This window comes from Squalius cephalus (assembly GCF_949319135.1).
Source record: "Squalius cephalus genome assembly, chromosome: 2".
NCBI classification, from domain to species: Eukaryota; Metazoa; Chordata; class Actinopteri; order Cypriniformes; family Leuciscidae; genus Squalius; species Squalius cephalus.
In genome coordinates, this window is record NC_137123.1 from 30,828,684 (window position 1) to 30,843,894 (window position 15,211).

The 15,211-nt window shown below is 36.1% G+C and overlaps 1 protein-coding gene across 5 annotated transcripts; it reads right to left on the bottom strand.

Moving 5' to 3' along the window:
• Nucleotides 1–1,714: 1,714 nt before the first annotated feature.
• On the bottom strand, nt 1,715–15,006 carry arl13b (ADP-ribosylation factor-like 13b). 5 transcript variants are annotated; one of them, XM_079852491.1, is made up of 11 exons: nt 14,875–15,006; nt 11,637–11,707; nt 11,291–11,540; nt 9,616–9,721; nt 9,225–9,427; nt 6,660–6,774; nt 6,413–6,572; nt 6,111–6,230; nt 3,541–3,609; nt 2,968–3,032; nt 1,715–2,862 (listed from the first exon to the last, which is right to left on the bottom strand). In XM_079852491.1, exons 1-11 carry the CDS (start codon nt 14,931–14,933, stop codon nt 2,821–2,823), a joined length of 1,260 nt encoding a protein of 419 aa, XP_079708617.1. In that variant the 5' UTR covers nt 14,934–15,006; the 3' UTR covers nt 1,715–2,820. The 5 variants fall into 5 exon arrangements, 4 of the variants coding, with proteins under 4 accessions (XP_079708617.1, XP_079708619.1, XP_079708618.1 ...); XR_013819337.1 differs by lacking the exon at nt 1,715–2,862 and adding an exon at nt 3,257–3,396 and having other exon boundaries at nt 2,983–3,032; XM_079852493.1 differs by lacking the exon at nt 2,968–3,032.
• Nucleotides 15,007–15,211: the final 205 nt, after the last annotated feature.

Genomic DNA, 15,211 nt, shown 5'->3' on the forward strand with positions numbered 1-15,211 from the left:
TGTACCGCGAATGTGAATGTAAGATTAAACGCAAAATATATATTACAAGTTTGTGTCTGTCGTTGTATTTCTGTGAATGGCATTTTAAACATTTGTGTCTACTTGTCTGCAGCTTCAGATTCAGAATACAGGTTTGTGACTATTGTCTGCGAGTGCAAATTTCAACATTCAACTTCAGATTTTTATTTTACAGGTTTTCACATTTGAGCTGTGAGTGTAAATGTTCATGTACAAGTACGAATATTTATTGTACAAGTTCTCAAATTCACATCTACGTGCTCTCGAGTTTTGCTACTGATTTACCTTCATAGATTCCTAACACCTTAATGAACAAGAAAATATATGATTATCATAGTAACAAAACCATAGACAAACAATATTCGACTCACCTCTTATCTTTCCATAAAATGTGTTTGTTCCTATGCCGTCCATTTTGGATTGAAAGATAGAGGGGGTTCCCAGCCTCCCAGCCAATCAAATAACATATCACTGAAAAACCCAGGATGACCTCTGTACAGTACAGCAGGAATTAAGAGACTTGCACAAAAAATTCCAAGGAGAGGGATGAAACTCAAATGTCCACTACTGTGGACATAAGTCAATGGGCTGGGTCTCAGGAGTATATTTAAGTACTGAGTAATATTAATTAAGTGCATGTTACTTACTAGGATTAGGGTTTGGTTGAGGGTTAGTTGCATGTAATTATGCATAATTAACTATTAATACTGTTGTAAGTATGTAACATGTAACATAAAACAATAAAATGATATGATCATTAAGTTATTTGACCACATATAGGCTATTTTTACATTTTTACCTAGGCTACTTTAACTCATCAACATAAGCTGAGAAGTTTTCAAGTTTTCTCTTTTTTTAAAAGTCAGTTTTATGTAATTTAAGTTGAAATGCACTGTATATTAAAGTGTTAGCTACTTTTTTATTTTAAGTTAGCCTAATTGTTAAAAGTGTAATTACTTAAATAAGTAGGCTACTACTTAGGCTACTTACTTTAGGCTTAGGGTTTGATTTATAGGGTTAGTTGCTGCTTGTAATTATGCATGCTTGCAGGACTGGACACCATTAAGTTAAGTGTTACCAAAGTCTCTTTCGTCAAAAGTAGGCCTATTTGTTAAATGTTTAAAGCATTTAAGGACCTTCACACTCAAAATGAGGAAGCTTTTTTTGTTGTTCTTTGCTCATTTTAATTTTGCAATCAGAGTTGTTCAAAAGGAGAGATTTTAAAAGTACCAGATACTGTGATATGCAAGCCTAGAAAATGATGAGCATAAGTGCTTTCAGTAATTTTAATAATGCACTTTAGAATGCTATGGATTTTGGAGCGATGATCAAAGTTTGATTACAATTACTGGCCTACTGGAAGGGCAAATAATGGAGGAAGACCTGAAAGATGTGTGATGACATTCTGGAGGAATATAGACGTTAACATTTTAAACCTAGTTTAACTTTTTTAATCAGTATAAAATATGAACTATACCAAAGGTGATTTCAAACCTTTTACATTTCGTTACACTATCTGATTGCAGATTGCAGATGTAAAACAGATTTCCCTTTGAATTTTAATATCACCCTTGCGGAGAAAAACAAAAACAAAAAACCTTTTAAACCTTTTAAAGTTAAAAAAACTTTAACTTTAACTGTAAGTGTAGGCATTTTTGTCTCTTTTCCATGAATTATACAGAAAGCATTTCCACAGTTCAGCTCTCTTTAATAGTTGCAATGAACAAAACCTTGATGGTGTAGTTACTGCATGTACCAGCAGAAGGCGCCGCTAACAGTTGTGCAAATGTGCATTATCAAACAGTTGTAATGACACGGAGATGTGTTGAGTGTGAGAGTGAAAATTAACAGAATAAACTTTCTCTCTTTTTTTAATTTGACATTCATATTAAATGTAAACGGGTTACAAAGGGCGCAGCTACTGGAAGCAGAGCAAACTGGATGATGGATCTAAACAACTAAATATTAGTGGGGTAAAAAAAAAAAAAAAAAAAAAAAATACAGCCAACAATGTAAATTATAAAAATCGCAATAGCATAAAATAAATATGAAAGCCGGTTTTTACAGTATATGACATAATACATTAAAAAATATATATGGAGGGTGAGCATTGTTACACTTAAAGTAATACACTATCATCCTTCAGAAGATGACAAATGTGTTTTCCTCCCTGATAAAGCACGATGTACCATATAACTCAATAACGAGCTTGTACAAACTTTAAAATGTTTCAAATCAAATGTAAAAGTTTACTTTCTCGAGATATGTTTATCTGTTGCTGGTGCTATTTGAGAGTATGAATGTCGTTCTCAAAATTAAGACAGCGTAGTGTATAAACGTATAGATGCTGCTGATATTTTAAAGGCAAACTGTGTCAAAATTAACTGCACATTTTATATGCACAAGAGCTTAAGATATGCACATGGACCATAAGAACATGTTTGTACAATTTCAAGTACACAAATTTAAACTTGTATATATTTACATATTTTTCAATTCTCTTAAAAAATAGGTCTGTAACATGTTTTCCACAAAAAAGAAAAAGAAAAAAAAAAGAAAAGAAAAAACAACTCAATTGAGTTGCATTATGTCTGTTAATACTGATTTTAAGTATTTTGGTAAAACTAAACAAACAGCTCTACAGAAATAAAGAACATTATAAGAATATGTCAAACAGTGAATGTCCACGTCCCTTCATCTCATAAACACTGGCCAGGAAACAGCTTCTGATGACCATCAGTCATTGGTTGCTTGAGTTCATGTGATCCATCTGGGTATGCTGATTGGGTATCAATTCCTCGCTTACGGGCAATTACATCTGCGTAGATTGCTACACTGCCCGTGCTTGAAGATAAGAACAAAACAATACTTTGATTGGTTGGGACCCTTAAGAATTGTGAACCAGCGAGGGGGGGGGGGGGGGAAGCAGAGGTAGTGTTAGGAAATTACATCATGAGTATCGCTGTTCGGCCTCTGCCTAATTGCTACAGGTGGGAGAGGTTTGCCATAGAAATCTGCCAATAAAAGAGAGTCATGGAAGAAAAAAAAATTAGGTCAGCAATGTCCATTTTTAAAAAAAATCAAGGATCAACTAATTTCAACTGACCACAAAATACATAATTAGATTCCTAGATTAAAATGTCACTGCTCAATGTTTGCTTGCTCAAAAGAGGACATAGAACATTATATGTAGAATTCAAAATGTTTCCTACAAGCATCAGGAAAATAAATTGCATACATTAGTCACAGTGCAGGAAGCAAGTTGTTAAGGAGAATATGCAAGTAGCATTTGTTAGGTACAATATTAAAGTGGATGGTTGTGGTATTTCTGTTGGCTGATGACAGATGACTGTACAGGAAGGATGTGGCTGAGGCTTGCTGTGTGGATGGAGAGAAAACAAAGCTTTAAAGACAGAATTATGGGAGACACTTACATGGTTAGGAAACGGAATGAGAAAAGAAAAAAAAATGTTAGTGATGCGCATGCCGGAGATGGAACAGATGCAATGAACCAACAATTACCAGAATGCCTTGTATCTCCAAGAGGCTCAAGTTTGGGGAGCCTAGAAACTTTGGGAGTAGCCCATCCAACTAAAACCAAGAAAAAAGTCAAATTGATTAGCTGTTAGGGTCATTAAAATGAAGCAACAAAAGGGAAAACTAGGACAAATCAGTGGTTAATTTGACTATGAAAATGAATGTTTAGCAAATGATAGAAGAGATTTTCTCTGACTTTCCAGAAGTCTGTTGTAATCCTAGAAAACATTCACCACTGCAATGTTTGTTTTTTTAGCTCATAGTTTTTAATCAAAATGTCATAACTCAATCTTCCACATGACAGACTTCTCTCTGGTGACGTATGCTGGACGTCCAGACCCCTTTTCAATAATCCATTTACTCTGATGTATGTCACAATACAGAAAAAAACTATTTTGCTATGCTACTTCTTTTTAAACTTTTCTTCTGTTAATAGGCAAGTAAAGGGACTATTCTTTATTTTCTTGTATGCCATTAAAGGTATTATTTCTATAAAAAATATTACTTGTGTTATGGACTGGATTTTAAATAAATATGAGTTGATATACAGTGGGGAGAACAAGTATTTGATACACTGCCGATTTTGCAGGTTTTCCCACTTACAAAGCATGTAGAAGTCTGTAATTTTTATCATAGGTACACTTCAACTGTGAGTGACGGAATCTAAAACCAAAATCCAGAAAATCACATTGTATGATTTTTAAGTAATTCATTTGTATTTTATTGCATGACATAAGTATTTCATACATCAGAAAATCAGACCTTAATATTTGGTACAGTAGCCTTTGTTTGCAATTACAGAGATCATACATTTCCTGTAGTTCTTGACCAGGTTTGCACACACTGCAGCAGGGATTCTGGCCCACTCCTCCATACAGACCTTCTCCAGATCCTTCAGGTTTCGGGGCTGTCGCTGGGCAATACGGACTTTCAGCTCCCTCCAAAGATTTTCTATTGGGTTCAGGTCTGGAGACTGGCTAGGCCACTCCAGGACCTTGAGATGCTTCTTACGGAGCCACTCCTTAGTTGCCCTGGCTGTGTGTTTCGGGTCGTTGTCATGCTGGAAGACCCAGCCACGACCCATCTTCAATGCTCTTACTGAGGGAAGGAGGTTGTTGGCATCCCCAAAGAGTGATGTTTCCACCTCCATGCTTCACGGTTGGGATGGTGTTCTTGGGGTTGTACTCATCCTTCTTCTTTCTCCAAACACGGCGACTGGAGTTTAGACCAAAAAGCTCTATTTTTGTCTTATCAGACCACATGACCTTCTCCCATTCCTCCTCTGGATCATCCAGATGGTCATTGGGAAACTTCAGACAGGCCTGGACATGCACTGGCTTGAGCAGAGGGACCTTGCGTGCGCTGCAGGATTTTAATCCATGACGGCGTAGTGTGTGGACAGGTGTCTTTTATACAGGTAACGAGTTTAAACAGGTGCAGTTAATACAGGTAATGAATGGAGAACAGGAGGGCTTCTTAAAGAAAAACTAACAGGTCTGTGAGCACCGGAATTCTTACTGGTTGGTAGGTGATCAAATACTTATGTCATGCAATAATATGCAAATTAATTATTTAAAAATCATACAATGTGATTTTCTGGATTTTTGTTTTAGATTCCGTCTCTCACAGTTGAAGTGTACCTATAATAAAAATTACATACCTCTACATGCTTTGTAAGTAGGAAAACCTGCAAAATCGGCAGTGTATCAAATACTTGTTCGCCCCACTGTAAATGAAATAAATTACCTAAAGCTAAATTTGACATGCTGTATTTTCCAGAATACAAGTCACATTTTTTTAATTAACCTAAACATGCTGCGACTTATATAATGCAATTAACATCAAGTTTACAAAACATGGATTTGCGCCGAATGCAAAACATATGGATTTGTGCCAAATGAGAAAGGTAGGTGAGCTTAAGTTTATTTGTATAGTGCATTTCCCGCATACAAGTAGTTTGAGTTTAGCTTTAAATAAATCTCTTTAGGCTTGGCATTTATAATAAATGTTGTTTATAATGACTGCCACTTTAATTTATGTTTGTTTTATTCTTATATTTTTCATTCTTGTTCTGTTCTGAATATTGTTGCATTTAAAGGATTTGTTGTGGAGTGAAGGGAACTAAATACATGATTACAGCAAATATAATGTTTGTAAATATTTGGTTTGGTTTTATTTATCAGTGTTTTACATTATTTCTGAACGTAATAAAAAAATGTGACCAATGCAACTTATCTGTATTTATTCTCTCAACAATGCAATTTTGACCAGGTGCGACTTATAGCCAGGTGTGAATTATTCCACTCCCTCCCTCTTTTGCTTGTTTTCTGGCATTCTTTAAAGTGTTTAATATAAAGTGCTCCTATGCTTGTGTTGTACACTTTTTTCCTCGCTGCAGCTCACCCTCTGGTCTCAGCCATTAAAAAAAAAAAAAAAAAAACTGTTTTGTTTGACAAAAGTTCATAGTGCAAAAACTACGGTAACATTTTTTATCGATTCTATCAATTATTTGTTCATTGTTCATGAGAAACTACTTGTAAAAGAGGCATTCTTACCTGGTAGGGGAGTAGGGGTGGGGCTTTTGGCTACTGCTTCTTCCACTCTAAGAGGGTCAACTCTATGCTTGCGTTTCAATCGCAATTTCCTAGTTTTCTTTTTGGTCTGGTCCACTGCTCCTGATTAAAGGTGACAGATACATTGCAGTTTTTTTAAGTGATTTCAGAGCCAAAAAGGTTTCTCGTGTCATAATAGTAAAAGCTTGTATTTGAAATGAACTGACAATACAAAAAATAAACCTTTATTAATTTATTACTCTCAGTAATAAATTATTTCCTTTTGAGGAAATTAGTGGTCCTACCTGATTCTGTACTCTCCGGGGTCTGTCTCTCGCTCTCTTCATCCTCCTCCTCGTCCTCCTCCTCCTCATCTTGAAAGGCTGTCTGTTCTTGCACACTGTTCTGCTGGCCCTCTTCTCTCTGTCTTTGCATCTCTTGCTCTTGAATTAATTTGTCTTCAAACTGGGATTTTTAGATAAAGTGAGTATTTTTTGCATCTTAATGATTTCATCCAACTTGTGTATTAAAAGAAACAATGTGACAACTAACCTCAGTAACAACATTGTTTATTGGCTGGAATGGGTTGGCCATGTTGGCATCATCTAGCTCATCCTCTTTCAGTGTCCTTCCTTCTCGCTCAGCCTCCTCTCGCTCCTGCCTGTCTCTGTCAGTGCAAAACATCTTCATTAAACTGTTGTTTGCATTTTGAACAGTTTAAAGTCATAATAAAACAAGTAGAGACAGATATTTTCTTCGGTATTGTAATGTACATCTGAGCGTAACAGATTATCAGAAGAAAAAAATGTGGTTAGAGGCTGCAAACATCATCAGCAGCCATTTAAAAATGGGTGTTCCCCAGGGTTCTGTCCTAGGCACTCTTCAATTCTCTCTTTACACACACAGCTCTGCGGCCTCACGCAGTTTGAACTCAACTGTGTTTTTTGCAGTAGATGCAGTATTGATGGACCTGATCGCTAAGAGCGATGAGACGGAAGAGAATCTGACATGGTGATGTTGGTATAATTCTCTCTTTTAAAATACCAGCAAGAATGTAGGGTGGGGACTTGGTTCTATTAATTGGCTGTTGATTGGATTTTGTGTTGCACTCAAATGAATTGCTGACGGGCCAGTGCGAGCCAAGGCTAACAGCGTGCCGGGCAGGGCCTGTAGCCTCAGACCTCAAGGCCAAAATCAAGCTGCGTTTCCACTGTCGGGCCAGTAGCCCCGCAGTGCTACACTAAAACCCACCCTTAACATGCTTCCATAGAACAACGTCACACAACCCCACCGTTTTACCAGCACAGGGAAACTAGCGGACTGAAAACTAACTAGATCGGGAGTGCACATCAAACATGCTGAATCAAAACAACATATTATTTCACATAAAAAGTGAACACACATACTTATTCAGTTGTGCCTGTCTCAATTTATTTGTGATCATAGCAATACACAAAACAACTCCATTAAGTACAAAGCCTTACACATTTAGAAAAAAACTATTACAATATCATATTTTACGTCACAATTTTTTATAAAGAATGAGCATTTCTATTAATTGTCCACGAAATTATGCGATCTCGAGGATGTTTGAGTTTGAGTTCATCACATCATGAACCACATCATCACATAGCCTTCACCATACCTAGAGATTGGCATGGAGTACTTTCCATAAGATCATCTCTCAATGCAAATCAAACTAGCTATTAGGCTAACTGAAATAAAACCAGGCCAATCTCTAGGTATGGTGAAGGCTATGTGATGATGTGGGGCTATTTTAATTCCAAAGGCCAAGGGAACTTTATCAGGATGCATAGTATCCTGGATCCATGAAGTAACTGGCCTTTAAAAATAAAAATCTGCCTGCCTCTATGGGAATTTAACATAGGGGTGTCCAAACTTATGCACCCTGTATTTTAAGGAAGAATATTTATTTATTTGCGATACATTATTCATTCACAAAGAAAATCGGTGTCCTTAAAGGTTGGATTTTTCCTCATTTTTTTAATTAAGGCATTAAGTTCAGTTTCCAAAAGATGATTTTTTATTCCTCTTTTTAGTCAACTTTAGTATGGGTGTCTAAACTTATGCATAGCACTGTATGTGGATGCAGAAGTCCAGTATCAACAAAGGCACAGGGAAAATAATACTGATAAATACACAATTACAACCATGTATGCTTTGTTTAAGTTCTTCAAGCAGCCTCAGGTAATTTCTTTAATCATATCTGTATTTATATTATGACAATAGTTAAAATAAGTAGCTTTTAGCATCACATATAAATATATTTCTGCTTCATACTGTGATCAGAATCCCCATCGGATCACAATCGGAAGTTATTTCACACACTCGCTGGTGTCTGAAATTGAGTTTTGAGCTGAAAATTGTTTTAAATGTCTTTAATGTTGAGGTTAGCTGTTAGCCTGATATGAAAACATGGGAAATGAGCTGCGGTGTTGACTCTCAAATGCCGCCTCTGTTCATAACCACCGCTCAAGCCCTTGTTGGCCTGCTTTGGACAAAGGAATTCGGTGGGCCAAAAAACTCTGGCCGTTGGCCACAATGATGCCCGACAAGGCACGATTAAGCCCCGAAAGTGACAATGGAAATGCGACTGACCCTGGCACGCACTCGCTTTTGGCCCAACAGTGGAAACACGGCTAATGAGAGCTTGCAGACAACTGTTCAAGGGGCAGGGTTTAAGCGCACCCAAAAGTTTGGAAAAGTCCGGCATTTCACCAGAGAGAATAGTCTGTCACTTGCATGGAAGATTGAGTTTAGATTAAACATTACAAGAACAACAACAAAAAAGAAACATATACATGGATGAATCATCCACAATAAAATCTATAAGATGCATTTACTAAACAGGGTACATTTTCATTTTATGCTGACTTTCAAGTAGTAACTCAAGCAGTAAAACAAAGAAAAACAGACTAACTATGAGTACATATTTGAATATAAAAGCAAATAAAACCAGCTTAGTTGATATTAACTAATTTCAGAACTAAACTACATTGTTTTCAACTATTCTTAATGAATATGTGGCTCCTGACATATCTGGAAAAGAGGGATTAGCATGACAACCCATGTGAAAAGTCTTGTTAGCTCACTGACCTCTCCTCTCTGATCCGCCGAACTCTTTCTGCTCTTTCCTTCTTGTCTTGTTCTTCCTGAGCCTTCTGCTCTGCTGTATCTCTTTGCACACGCTCTGAAATTGCCTCGTAATCCTTGGCAATGTTATTCAGGAGCCAGTTAAGGCCATTCTTGATGGATTTGTCAACCTTTTTACCATAACCCAGCACAGCAGAACAGGGCTCCTGAGATCAGAGAAAACAACATTTAGTTCAGTTTTATATGATTGTTTTGCAACATTTCTTTCAAGTAATTTGCTGAATTATAAATATAAAAATAAAAATAAAGCAAATTTCCCCACTCATTATTTCCCCATTAATTACAAACTCAAACTGGTCTCTGATTAATATAAACTTTTTAAATATTAACTCACAATCTGACAGAGGCATTTATTCTCGTTGACAATCTTCTCTAATGACAGGGTCTCGATGATATCTGCTTCAGCCAATGCCCCATCTTGGTCCTGTTTATTAGCCAGTCTGAAAGCCAATCAAAAGAATACAAGCTGGTCACTAGGTGTTGCAGGTTACTAGGTAAGCTGTCACAAACAAATGGCCTGAGGTAGACTGAATAATTAGCCTTGAGATGTTGAGCACTCTTGACTTATTAGCACACTTAACAAGCTATATTTGGTCAAGGACTTCATCTGCTGCTCACTTCCTCAGTTAATTTGACCCACTGCAGCTTGTCCAATGCTCCAACAGATATACAGATGATGCATTGCACATTTGCTGCACACCGCCCCAATCCACTTGGACTAGAGGCAGGAATTATGTGAGAATGCTCTTCACTGATTACGGCTCGACATTCATCAAACCCTTCAGGCTCATCAACAAACTCAAGGTCTTGGCTCTAAACACCTTGCTCTTTCTGACAGGCAGGCATGGGTGGTGAGGAAGGGCTGCATAAATTTAAAAATGGGTGTTCACCAGAGTTCTATTCTGAGCCCTCTTCTATTTTCCCATTTACCCACACAGCTCTTTAATAGACAGTCCTTACACAGCCTCAACTCCATCACATTATTGTTGACGCAGTTTTGGTGGGTCTGATCAATAAGAGCTAGTAAGGATAGTTAAGAATTGACATGATGGTGTTGGTATAATTGCCAAATACCACCAATAACAAGAAGGATTCGCATGAACCACATACGCTGACAGCTTGTTTAGGATCGGCCCCAAGGTGCAGAGATCTTTTTACAGGTGTACCAATGAAATCATTCTGTCTGGTAGTATTACTGCCTGTTAAAGGAGCTGGACCATGCAAAATTGTAGAGGCATGCACAGGGTGGTGTAGAAAGCTGAATGTATCAATGAGGATGCGCTTCCCAAAATGCAAATCTTCATAAGGCAGAATAGTACTAAAGCCAAAGAAAAAAAAAGATTAAAGACCCCAGCCACCATAACAAAAGCCTTTTACATTAATTTCCCCATTATATCTAAACACTTAATGCGGTATATGAAGGTGGGGTATTTTACTTTTCTCCTTTCTAAACATGAATCTGCATATCTCATCAGTATGTACATATGCTTTAGGTAAAGTGGGATTTTGCACAATATCAGCATAAATCCCTATTATTTACTGGAGCAAATGCATTAAAGTAACTTGCATTTATCATTGAAGACCAGCAATAATTACTTTCTTTTTGAATACATAACGGCGATGCATAAATGTCACATTCAGACACCCATTTAGCAGCTGTGATGTCTGATTAATGGATTACACTGGCCCAGGTTTCTATATTGTTTTTTTAAGATTATTTGGTCATCACACCTTTATAGCTTTACTGATTGATTGCCAATTAATGTTATTACACAAGAACCAATTAGAACACATTTTACAGATGTAAACATATATTTGAAGGGCACTGCATATTTTCTTTAATTTTCTGTACATTGTGCTGATATACATGCGTTATATATTCATTTTGTCTAATGCCTTGTTTTTATTCTATCGACAGCCATCTCATCTTCCATGTTTGATGATCTGTACTTATTCCAGCCATTAAGTCACATTCAATGACAAGAACATGTCACGTTCTGAAAACTCACACTAATACAGGTTTGCCTGCAATACGAGGGTGCCGGAGAACCTCAGCCATTGTGTCTCTGGTTTCTTGGATTCTTTGGACATCACTGGAGTCCACAACAAACACTACTCCATAGGACTCAGAGTAGTAGTTTTTCCAAATGCCGCGGATACGTTTACCGCCACCCAAGTCGAAGATTGTGACCTCAAACTTCCCCTGCTTCAGGTCCACCTTTGAGAAGCCCACTGTAGGGGCTACATCTAAAGGACTTTCTATGACAGAAACATACACATTATGAGAATTATCCTGGATCTTGAAAACAAAAAATAATTAGAAACAGGAAAGAAAATATTATAGTGAAGATTTACCTCCCTGGATTCCTCTGACTGTAGCGGTTTTTCCAGCATTGTCCAGTCCAACCATTACTAATGTCACTTTCCTGTAAGAACACAAATACAGCATCACTTTATTATGCATCAGACAGACCTACCAAAGTTCAAGACGGCCCTTCTAAGGTGCTAATCTTTGAGGTGCAAAAGAAAAATCTAGTTTAAAACACCAGTGCCAAGTACTTAGAAAAGTTTAGATTTTTTTATACCATTTTCAAGAAATAAGTATTTAAAGATGATAAGGTTAAATTAAATAACTAAAAAAAAAAATCATTATTTTTAAATTATATTTAAAAAGTTTAAAAACAATTAATAATTTTTAATCATTCTTAAATCTAAACTTTTTTGAGGAGTTGCACCACGTGCCATTTTATTTCAACTAACCTTGCCTAAAAGATTAACTAAAAGGTCTACATGGGCTCTTTTCTATTATATCATTTTCTGTAATTTGCCTGTTTCTTATAGGTTTTTTTCTGCATGGTCACACCACATTAGATTTATTTGGTAGAAAAAATAAAGTTTTTCAAATGTTAATAAGACATTATTATATATATATATATATATATATATATATTAATCTAAGATTAAGCCAAATTACTTAATACGTGAGTCTTTTCAAGAATTTCATTATTGTGACTAACCCTAACCCATTTTGATATCAAGACAAATGTATCATCCTAAAAAATGTTATGGCCAAAAAAATATCAAGATATATCATATCAAGTAATCAAAATATGTTCATAAAGTCAACTTTAATCTGTCTAAAGTTGCCTTTTTGACATAAAAAAAAAAAAAAAAACACTGACATAAACTTATGAATTCACCCACAGCTGTGAGCGAAGGCAAGCTAAGCCTGTGCGTTAATGCATCATCTCATGGCAAAAGCGCACAGGGATAAAGAGGATGATTCAGCATACCACACACAAAAATACCAAGTAAATAATGTGGCCTTTTCCGACACAAATGACGTCAGAAATATAAATTAAATGATAAGCTGTCCGGGGCTGTAGAGTCCCAGCTGTTTAGACTACAAGGCTTCCAGTGGAGGCTTAAGAGGCATAAAAAGACATCTGTGGAGTAACACAAATATCTTGGAAGTGACATGGGATTTCTGCTCACCATCATCAACCTATGCTTAATTCTGAAGAAATGTCAGACAAATACATGGGCCAGGCAGCGTAAACAAACCTTTCAGCCATCACTGATGCAAACAGGAAAGCTAAAGTCCTTAGCTACCAAAAACATACACACACAAACAGATACTTAACTGCGGCACTTGCGCCGCAGGGACATCAAGCGCACTATCCAGGTGACAGTTCTCTGCAACCAGGAGGTTTTCATTGAGACTGGGAATAGATCAAGATGACAGCTAGCTTTCCCTTGACTTTGGTTGTTTTTGTTGATACACACACACGCTCTCTCTTTTGTCTCTCCTGGCCTCTGGTCAGCTCTGTATCTGAGGGATTAGCTGGGGATTTCTACTTAGCCCAACAAGATCAGTGACAGGGTGCTAGAGGACACACTACGTTCAGCCAATGAAATAAGACAATAACTTAGACAGTTAGTCGTCAGTAAGACATAACCATAACATCACTGGCACGTTTGGGGCCAGACATCTCCACTTTAAACGGACTGATTCTTAGGTACGATCAAACATTTTACCCAGATTTATCCTTATCAAGCATCTTGTTTCAGGCACAGCAGGTGATGTGAGTAATCAGATATTTATCACTTGGCTTTAAGCCTATGCCTGATTGTGAGTCATGTTCCAACGTGTATGGTGAGAGGTGCATTTAGGGCCTCTAATCAACATACAGCATCTTTATGAAAGTGGACTTAAATACTGAAATTGAAAATGACACCAGGGCTAATGGAAAACGAACAAAATATCTTGGCACAAGTGCTTTGGTGTCACCAGCAAAACGGTTTTGTTAACAGTTTTAAAAATATTATATATATATATATATATATATATATATATATATATATATATAGTCATTAATTAAAATAAAGCTTGAATAAAACAAATTATAAATATTAGGCTAGATGAAAAACTAAAAAATAGACATGTTGCCAATTAACTTATTTAAAAAAAGACTATGCATAACTATACTTAGGCTATAAGTACATATTTTTTTAAAATAAGTATTTTTTTTAATGTCAAAAAGTTTAAAGTTGCCTTCATTTTTTTTTTTTTTTTTTCTGTATTAGAATTAATCCTGATATTTTTGGGGCACAAAGTAATGAGGGTGATACATTTGTCCTGATGAAATGCAAAATGAAACGGCTAAATTAAAATAATGAAATTCTTGAAAAGAAAAGCTAATTAAGTGACTTGGCTTAATCTTAATATAAAAAAATAAAATAAAATAAAAAATCCTTTCAAACTAAAGTGGTGTGACCATGCCAAATATCAAACAAATTGGTGTTAAATTTTTTTGACATTTTCTTAAAAATAATAATGTTTTTATTATTACTTTTAACCAACTGGTTTCAAGATCTTGTTTAGAGAATGTATTTAGACCACTAAAGATGTATGAACTTGTCTTTCTCTAAAGTGATATTTCACTCAAAGATGAAAATTCTGTCATCATTTTCTGAAGCCACATGTTCATGACAAGTGAAAGGTAACTAGAAGCTGTTACTCTGCCTAACATCTCTCAAGTACCAAGCAACAATTTTTGTTTTGGGTAAACTATGCTTTAGAATAAATACAACTTGATTAGATATGTTATGTTCTATTAGGCTACATTGACCCTGTGATGCATACATTATTAAATCACAAAGGGGAAAAAATGTTTCATCATTGCTTTCAATCATTACCAATAGTTTTCCATAAAATGATGCATTTTGAAAGTTACACATTGCACTTCCCCCTGCAATACAAAATAATAGTAAAAATTTCAAATGTACTTGGTGTATCATCACTTTCATCAGCCATGTTGATTTTTTTGTTGTTGCCATAAATAAAAACACAATGACATAGGCTACAGTATAAAGAAGACAGTCGCACAGTTAAGTAAAAAAAAAACACCCATGGTCATTTTTTGTGTGGCTTCCGTGTCCAAATACAAATTGGGAACACTGTACAAGATATACACAGTTGCACATTATAAGAATTGACAGGTGAGGTCTGCTCAGAAAAACAGTTAGTAAATGGTAAATGGTCTTACGGTCTCTCTGACTCAATGGATCAAAGTTGTAGATAGACACTCACCTTGCAGGTTCTCTCCATCGTTTCAACCAGTTGCAGCAGTTCGCCATCAGATTAAACATTTCACCCCAAGTGTCTGAACTGGGATTGTTTTATTTCATGACAGCCGTTTTGCCTGATTACTAAAGTTCCTGGCTAATTTATTTCCTTTGTGTTTAAATCAACCCGTTATCTGCTATCACTCTTTTGTATGCCTATCTTGGACTCGTGATTTGAGTAAAGACATTTTGTTGTATCATTCTAGCAGAGAATAAGGGCAGAATAAACTAAAGATGACCAACTATGTTACATTGTTTAATTATCACTTACAAAACTGACCATAGAGTTTAGTTTCATTTTG

Excerpts from the sequence above, each read along its gene's own strand:
- arl13b (XM_079852491.1), bottom strand. The coding sequence starts at position 14,933 with ATGTTTAATCTGATGGCGAACTGCTGCAACTGGTTGAAACGATGGAGA. Across the intron at positions 11,541-11,636 it reads AGTCAGAGGAATCCAGGGAG|AAAGTCCTTTAGATGTAGCC; the intron begins GTAAATCTTCAC and ends TTTCTGTCATAG. Across the intron at positions 3,610-6,110 it reads CACCCCTACTCCCCTACCAG|TTGGATGGGCTACTCCCAAA; the intron begins GTAAGAATGCCT and ends TCTTGGTTTTAG.